We start from the raw sequence: 8,037 nt of genomic DNA, 5'->3' as shown, positions 1-8,037 counted from the left end.
TCTGTGGATGCCTGTGGTCTCTCCACCATTGAAGAGCCAACACCCATGACCTGTGTGTGTGTGTGTGTGTGTGTAACTGCTGCCATAAGTGATGTGTGCTTTGTGGCAGTGTGCACACACACACACACACACACACACACACACACACACACACACACACACACACAGCTGGCAGTGAGAGTTGCACTTAGTGGTTTTTGAGATCAGAACGACTGACGGACCAGAGTTTCTGTGCGCGCACGTGTGTGTGTGTGTGTGTGTGTGTGTGTGTGCGTGTGTGAGTGTGTGTGTTGGACAAGTTAAAGCAAAGCATGATGGGAGTGCAGGAAACACACACACAATGAAAACGCACAGAGACACAGTTACAGCATGTTGAACAGGTCGTGTGTGTGCATGCGTGTGTGTGTTGAATCACCTCTGGTATCATTCGTAACCTGATTCAGATCTGATGAGGTCACACACACACACACACACACACACACACACACACACACACACACACACACACAGTCCTGCCAAAGGTTTAATTGAAACCATCTTCTTCCTCCCTCAGTGTGCGTTCTCTCTCTTCCTTTACACTCGTCTTGGCTCTGGATGCTGCTCTACTGTGTGTGTGTGTGTGTGTGTGTGTGTGTGTGTGTTACAGCTACTCTCCCGTTTGTCTTTCATGTTGCTCTGCTGCCTCCTGGTGGTCAACAGCGGAACTGTCAGACTCCCCCTGAATCTACCTGCAGAGTTAAAGGGTGTGAATTGACCTCTGATGACCCCTGTGTTTTTAATGAATGTACACTTTGTCCAAACTGAGATCAGACTGACCCTCTGCTGCTTCGTATGAATGTAAATATAATTTAACGGTTTGTTTTTTACACGTGTTTTTGAATCACAGGTTAAAATCTTCACAAACATTAAAGAAGTCCTTTAATACAAAAACACACAAAGAGCTGCTGTTCATAAATATTAAAGTTTTAATCAACGACGGTCAGTTCAACAGCAAGAGACTCAATAAAAACCTGTGCTTTAAGGTTAACAGGAAGTGAAAGCAGTGCAGTCCAGTTAAACCAGTGCAGCAGTTTCATCTCTCCAGTCGGTCCCACTCAGCAGGAGGGTCTCTGGGTCCTCGGGGCTTCTGAACGCGACAGTTAAACCCTGAAAAGAACAAAATACATTCAGATACACAAACCCACCGTCTGGAGAGACAGAAGCTAGCGGGCTAAAGTTAGCATCTTAGGAACGTGTCTGATATCAATAATCCCTCATCAGGTAATAACACATGAATATAGAGACGGACTGCACAGGTGTACTGACCGATCCCACCAGGTGAGCAGAGGCTGGTGGTGCCTGTGACTGAGGAGGAGAAGTCTTCATAATCGTCGTCTGTGGTTGGAGAAGGAACAGCTGGAGGAAAGAGGAGACACTCATTTATCTCACCACATGTATCCACCCCTTACATCCTTACTTCCTTCTTTCCTCTCTTCGTTACCTGGCATCAGGTGATATTCTCCATTGACGGCCAGAGACGTCGGCCTCTCCCCCGGCCTGTGATTGGCCGGCGTAGCCGTGTCATAGATGGGTGTGGCAGAGTGCTGCTGGCTGAGCAGTTTGGCTCGGGGTCTGACGGTGCTGTAGACCGGAGCTCCGTCGTTATCATAGTGATGGGCCGAGGGGAGGGACCTGAAGGGTTAAAGGTCAGGGTGTAAAAACATCTAAATGTGGAAGAACATTTCTGATAGAAAAAGGAAAAACTGAAGAAATTTGCAAATAAAAGCAAGAAAAATAGTTCAGGGCAGAAAAACACCAAATATCAGGACATGTTTGGGACATGAGAGGGACGCCTCGTCTCTCTGTGTAACCTCCCTAACCTGTGATCTGAAGTGTTTCCTGAAGCTGACCTTTGAACCTGCAGATTAAAGCTGCAGCAGAGCTCAGCCTGACTGTAACTCCACACACACATCATTCTCTGTTTGTTTCTCAGACACTCTGAACGGCTGCAACCGGCACCAGCCAACACACGGACGAGTAAACAGAGCTGAAATATATCAACATCCACACAACAAACATCGACTCCGATGGAGGTGAAATTCATCATAAAACATAAGAACAGGAGTTGTTGTCGTGTACAGCTTAAAACTCGTTATTGTTTGAAGAGGTGTGTCTTTACCTGCTGCCAGTGCTGGCCCCGGGCTTGTTCACAACAGAGCAGGCGGGGCTTGTTGAAGGTGGCTGGGGGTGTTTGGGCTTGTTGACCACAGCGTACGTGTCACTCATGTCAGTCTGCAGTGACAGTCTGTACACACACACACACACACACACACACACAGAGATGATGATGATGATGATGATGATGATGATGATGATGAAGGCATGCTAGCTGCTAAAAGAGAAAAAGCCCATCACAACCCCCCAGCGTGTGTTTTTAACATTTCTGTTCAGATTAATTGATGACAAACATGTTAATTGTTGAGATTCACGTGTCCTGTGTTTTTTTAAAGTTTGATCAGTACCAGGCTAGCTGTTTACTATGGATTCCAGTCTTTATGCTAAGCTAGGCTAATCGCTAACAGAGTATTTGTTTTCAAACAAAGCGAGATGATTAATATACGTGTAGATTTAGACGTGACTACTTCTGAGAAAATGTTGTGTTGATGTGTGAAGAGGTGGTCAGACAGGTGTGATCACAGGAGAGGAAGTGTTATTTTTAAGTGGTTTAACCTTTGTTCACTTCCTGTCTGTCAGAATATAGAACAACCGAATAAAACTGCAGCAGCGTCACTTTAAATCTTATGTGAACACAATCAAGAAAATGGGTTCTTTGCATTTCTTTAGCCGTAGAGCTAGCTAACATGCTTAAAGGTTTTAGCTAGCTACACAGAATCGCTGGGCAATATTGGAAAAATATGATTAAAGGTTTCAACATGGATCTATTTTTGTATTCATCATGATATATAATTTAATAATTCTGCTGGTTTGAGGAGAAAAGGAAGAAGAAACCAGTTAAACTTTAATACAGTTTAAATATAAGCTAAAGGTGTCCAGCACACATTTTAAAGGCTGTATCTTTTTATTTATAGTACATTTATCAAAAGTGTATTAAAAAACACAGAATAAAGCCGTTTCATTATACATTTCTTGCAGTGCTTATGCATATGGAAAGAATATGAGGGGAGGCTGTGAGCCACGCTGCTAACTAATGCTAACTTTAGCTCAGCTTAAGTCAAATTCAAATGTGTTCACAAACATGGCCAATGAATCAGATTCCTTTTTCTCTCCTCCACGTTTAGACGTCTGACGACTAAAATTCAACCGGTTACATATTAAAATAAATTTTAAAAAGATCTTAAAAGTAAAAAAGTAAAAAAGTAGTTTACTGGAATGTTTTCATGTCCAGCGTGCTAGCTAAAAACTGCAGACTGGCTGTAGTTCATATTCCTAAATGATATCTTGAACATATATTTGTATGTAACATTTAGTCATAAAAATCCTGTCTCGAGAGCAATCTATCAGGCAGCACCGGAAACTAGCTAACAGCTGTTTCATCGTTAAAACAGATGCTAGTATTTCTTTTTGCTAGTTGTGTCTAACACTGTTGACCATGAGCTTCATTTGCAACAACCAAATGATGCAAAGCTCCTTTTGATAGGAGAAGTGAAACCTGGTGGTGGTCCTTCTTTTGGGAAGTTAGAAAACCTAATTCAAAATCTCATTTACTTTTTTAAGGATTTTAAGAACTAAGCCTGAAACTGAAGCTTTCTCACCGTTTTCTGTGGCTTGTTTTAGATATTTGTTTGATGTATTTGTATGATAGATATTGAAAGAGGAAAGGATTAAAGAAAGATTATTCTAATATTGTTGTTTATTCTTAAGCCTCTAACAAACACCATTACCCATAAGCCTTAAAACTTCTGGGGACAGAGTTCAGGTTGTGAAACAAGATCTTGTTGAAACAAAGTGAACCAGCTGTTATAAGATCAGAATACTGTCAGTTTAACACTTCTGCTGCACATTTACATCTCAGCAGGAAGTCACAGTGCTATTCACTTCCTGTTCAGGCTGTGTGACCACGTCGTCATAGCTACGCTGATTGTAACCACAGTGGTCTAACCAGAGAGGCTTAACGGTCTCAGAGCAGCCACACAGAAGTGAAGTCTGGTTACGGATATATCAGCTGATTTTAATCTCTGCATCCTATACCCTGCTCTTCTGTTTCCGACCTTGTTTCCTCTCCTCACTTGTTTCCTTTCCTCAGTTACTGTCTTATTTCCTCTTCTCTTTTTAACTTTCCTTATTCCTCTCCTCTGCTCATTGTTTCCTCCTTTCCTCTCCTCTCGCCTTTTCTTTCCTTGTTTCCTCTCTTCTCCTATTTCTACTCCTCCCTTGTTTCCTTTCCTTGTTTACATCATCTTCTCTCTTATTTTCTACCTTCCCTTTCTTATTTCCTCTCCTTGTTTAAATTCCTCTCCTCTTTGGTTCCTCCTGTACTCTCCTCTCCTGTTTCCTCTCCTTTATTTATTTTCTCTCCTCTCCTCTCCTTATTTCTTCTCCTCCTCTCTTGCCCCCTCTCCTTATTTCTTATCCTCCTCTCCTTATTTCTCCTCTTTGTTTCTGCCTCTACACTCTTCTCCAGTTTACTTTCCTTGTTTTTCTTCCTCTCCTCTCGTTTCCTCTCCTCTTCTCTTATTTATTATTTTTTCCTCTCCTCTCCTTGTTTCTTCTCCTATTTTGTTTCCTCTCCTGTCCTCTTCTATTTTCTTTCCTCCTTCATTTTTTCCTTCCCTCTTTCGTTCCTCACCTCCTCCTCCTCTCTCCTTCCTTACACTTCTTTTCCCCTCCTTTTTCTCCTCCTCTCATGTACCCTTTCATATACTTTTCTCCTTTCCTCTTCCTCCCTCTGCTCCTCATCTTTTACCTCTCCTCCTTTTCTCACCTCCTACATCTCCTTCCTCACTTGTTTCCTTTCCTCTCCCACTCTACCATCTTTTTTTCTTTTGCACCTTGTGTTTTTCTTTCTCTCCTCCTGTTCTCTCTCTTTTCTCCCTTTCCTCTTCTTCTCCTCGCTTCCTCCTCCTCCTCCTCCCCTCTATCCTCACTCTGCTCCGTTTCCATGGTAACGTGGTAACATATGGGGGGATGCACGGATGGAAAATGGAGGGCGAGAAAGTGTTAATCTAACACCTCGGGGTGAGAAATCGTACAGAGAGACAGAGAGACAGAGAGACAGACAGACAGACAGGCAGGCAGAGAGACAGACAGAGAGACAGACAGACAGACAAGCAGACAGAGAGACAGACAGAGAGACAGGCAGGCAGAGAGACAGGCAGACAGACAGGCAGAGAGACAGGCAGGCAGAGAGACAGACAGACAGACAGACAGAGAGACAGGCAGACAGACAGACAGACAGACAGACAGACAGACAGGTACCTGTTGGAGGAGGAAGCAGGTGTTCTGGTTTTCTTCACTGTTTTTCTCGGCAGCTGAGCAGAGAACAGAGACATTCATATAAACATGATAATTATAAAAAGCTGAACATGTTTCATGTCTTATGGAAAACTGTGATAGATAACATCACAGGTAAAACATGGGACCTGATGTGGGAGAGCTCGAAGCTTTGCATCAGTTATTATGTCTGAAAGCGCTACAGCAAACGAGCTGCAGGCTAACGACGAGCTAACGAGCAGAGTGAGAGCCACACCTGTCAGGTGCTCTCAGTGTATTCAGTGAACAACACACCTGACTTCAGACATTCACCTGACGACGTAACATTTCCACACGCCGAGCGTGTGACGAGTTTAAATAAATTAATAATAAATTAAATGGACAGTCGATACGAGAACAGCTCGTCGATAACGTCTTGGTTGCAGCTTCTCAGATGTTTTGAATGAAGAGCTGAACGATTGATTGAATATTAATCCCGATCATGATTTTGTCTTAATCAGCAGAGAGGTCATGAAACCTGCGTCTGCGCCGCGAAGCAACACGACTAACTCGCTGAAGCAGCTGAGAACACAAAGTGCAGCCTGATGAGCGTGTGAAGGCCGAGAGGAAGAACGAGCGGCCGCCCATCCTCGTCCAGCGCCACGTCAGTCCTCCAGAACAGGCTGCTGACACATGTGTACTCTGACACATGTGTACTCTGACACATGTATACTCTGACTCGGTGCATGACTTGGACTTGTAGCAGAGTATTTGAACAGTGCGGTACTTTTACTGCAGTAAAGCTTCTGAATACTTCCTGCTACAGAGTACAAAGGTGTTTCTAAGTTTCCCTGTGTGATGAGTAAAGATCTCACAGGTAAAGCAGCAGACTCACAGGACACACACACACGCGCGCACACACACACACACACACACACACGAATCATAAACAGACTCAACAGTATGTCCAGTCTCCTGCAGGTTCACAGTGTGTGTTAGAGTGAACCTACCTGTCAGCATGAGTCGTCCATCAGTCAGACTTTGACACTTGTTCTGTTGAATGTCGACCCGACTCTTTGTGAAGCTCTCTCTCTGTTTGTTTCTGTTTGTGCTCTGAACCCTCTGCACTGAATTTACATACAGGAAGTAGTCTCACAGAGCACTTCCTCTTTCTGCAGCTGCTCTCCGTCCACATCCTCCTCCTCCACCATAATTATCTCATTTAATTAACCCTTTACAGTCAGATGAAAGTGTGTGTTACCTCGGGCAGGTTGCTGTAGAGCGGCCCACTGGACGTCTGGAGGACTCGCTGTAACAGACAGATGACGGCCGTGAAGATGAACTGATACTGTTCCTGCAGTGAGGAAGAGAGAGGAGGGCGACTATCACTCTGGAGTTTTTATTACGTCTCTCACAGTGAAGTTAGTGATCAGTTTCAGAGGAAGTGAGTCATCTCAGTTTCAACATGGTTTAAATTACATGATAAAGTCACTATGTTTACATCCACCTGCACAGAGGTCTCACACTCAGAGATCAGAGCCAACACATTCAGAGAGACACAAAGAAAGCGTTTAACTTTGAAGTCATCAGGAGAGGAAGTTTTCTGCTGATCAACACGTCTGTCAGGCTAAAGAAGCAGAGCGAACATAAAGTTTAAGCTGTGTTTTATCTGTGTTTCTGTTTATGTCACATTTTTCTAACTGGAATCAAAAGTTTCAACGTGTTCGTGTTCCCGACACAAACAGAGTGACACATGTTGCAGTCTATGTGTTTTATGTGCTTGTTGCTGCCGAAGCTCTTACTTTAGTTTGCACAGCAGACGGTCTCTGTCTCCTGAGCTCCAGGACGACCTTCATGATGCTGAAGTCTGCAGAGATCTGCTGCAGAAACAACACACGGCACAGAGTCGGACACAGTCTGGATCAGCTGGGACCAGCGGTTCTGAAAGTTTAATCCGGATCAGATAATCCCTCTTCCTGTTGTCCTGGTTTTTCAAAGTAAAACTGGATTGGATCAATGTGATCTAGACTTTTTGAGATGGCCACATCCAGATTACCAGAGCTCTAAATGGGCTATGCACTATATACTTTGTCCACAGGGGGCGCCAAAATCCACACAAAGAAAGTTCCTCACAGCTGCTTTAAATTCAATGCGTCATGGTGATGCTGTTCGGAGGATTCTTTTATGGAGACAAAATCCTTTATTTTTTTACCACCCTAAAGTCTCCTCTCATGTCACTCAGTGATGCAGCAGAGTGAGTGCAGAGTTTTTAAATGCAGAGCAGAAATCCTCCTGAGCACTGAGGTGAAGTGTGATGTGTTTTCATGTGTTACCTGGGTAACCAGCAGGTCATAGATGTAGTCGAGAGCACAGATGACTCCTGTCCTCCCACAGCCTGCGCTGTAACACACACACACACACACACACACACACACACACACACACACGCACACACACAGACACAGGAACAGATGCAGCGTGGATGTTAGCAGTGCCATCATTAGCAGGTGTTACCTGCTGCATATTCACAGCCTCCTGCTTTCTGTGTGTGTGTGTGTGTGTGTGTGTGTGTGTGTGTGTGTGTGTGTGTGTGTGTGTGTGTGCCATATGTGTGATACGGCCTGTTGA

At 44.0% G+C, this 8,037-nt stretch overlaps 1 protein-coding gene across 2 annotated transcripts in view; it reads right to left on the bottom strand.

Moving 5' to 3' along the window:
- Nucleotides 1-947: 947 nt before the first annotated feature.
- Nucleotides 948-8,037, bottom strand: part of ptpn18 (protein tyrosine phosphatase non-receptor type 18) — a 15,583-nt gene continuing 8,493 nt past the window's right edge. Inside the window, exons 9-16 of one of the 2 annotated variants that reach the window (XM_069660076.1) lie at nucleotides 7,743-7,809; nucleotides 7,212-7,289; nucleotides 6,671-6,763; nucleotides 5,416-5,468; nucleotides 2,159-2,284; nucleotides 1,481-1,671; nucleotides 1,306-1,395; nucleotides 948-1,146 (exon numbers count right to left, since the gene is read on the bottom strand). In XM_069660076.1, the coding sequence (XP_069516177.1) occupies nucleotides 1,073-1,146; nucleotides 1,306-1,395; nucleotides 1,481-1,671; nucleotides 2,159-2,284; nucleotides 5,416-5,468; nucleotides 6,671-6,763; nucleotides 7,212-7,289; nucleotides 7,743-7,809 (772 nt within the window). In that variant the 3' untranslated portion in view covers nucleotides 948-1,072. The remainder of the gene's footprint in view (nucleotides 1,147-1,305; nucleotides 1,396-1,480; nucleotides 1,672-2,158; nucleotides 2,285-5,415; nucleotides 5,469-6,670; nucleotides 6,764-7,211; nucleotides 7,290-7,742; nucleotides 7,810-8,037) is intronic. The other variant, XM_069660077.1, reaches the window with a different exon arrangement.

The sequence above is a fragment of the Semicossyphus pulcher genome, unplaced genomic scaffold, assembly GCF_022749685.1.
Source record: "Semicossyphus pulcher isolate SPU_LCO1_2020_fin unplaced genomic scaffold, fSemPul1.0.p SCAF_13, whole genome shotgun sequence".
Taxonomy (NCBI): Eukaryota; Metazoa; Chordata; class Actinopteri; order Labriformes; family Labridae; genus Semicossyphus; species Semicossyphus pulcher.
The sequence above is the reverse complement of the archived record's forward strand: the minus strand, read 5'-3'. Positions and strand labels throughout refer to the sequence as shown.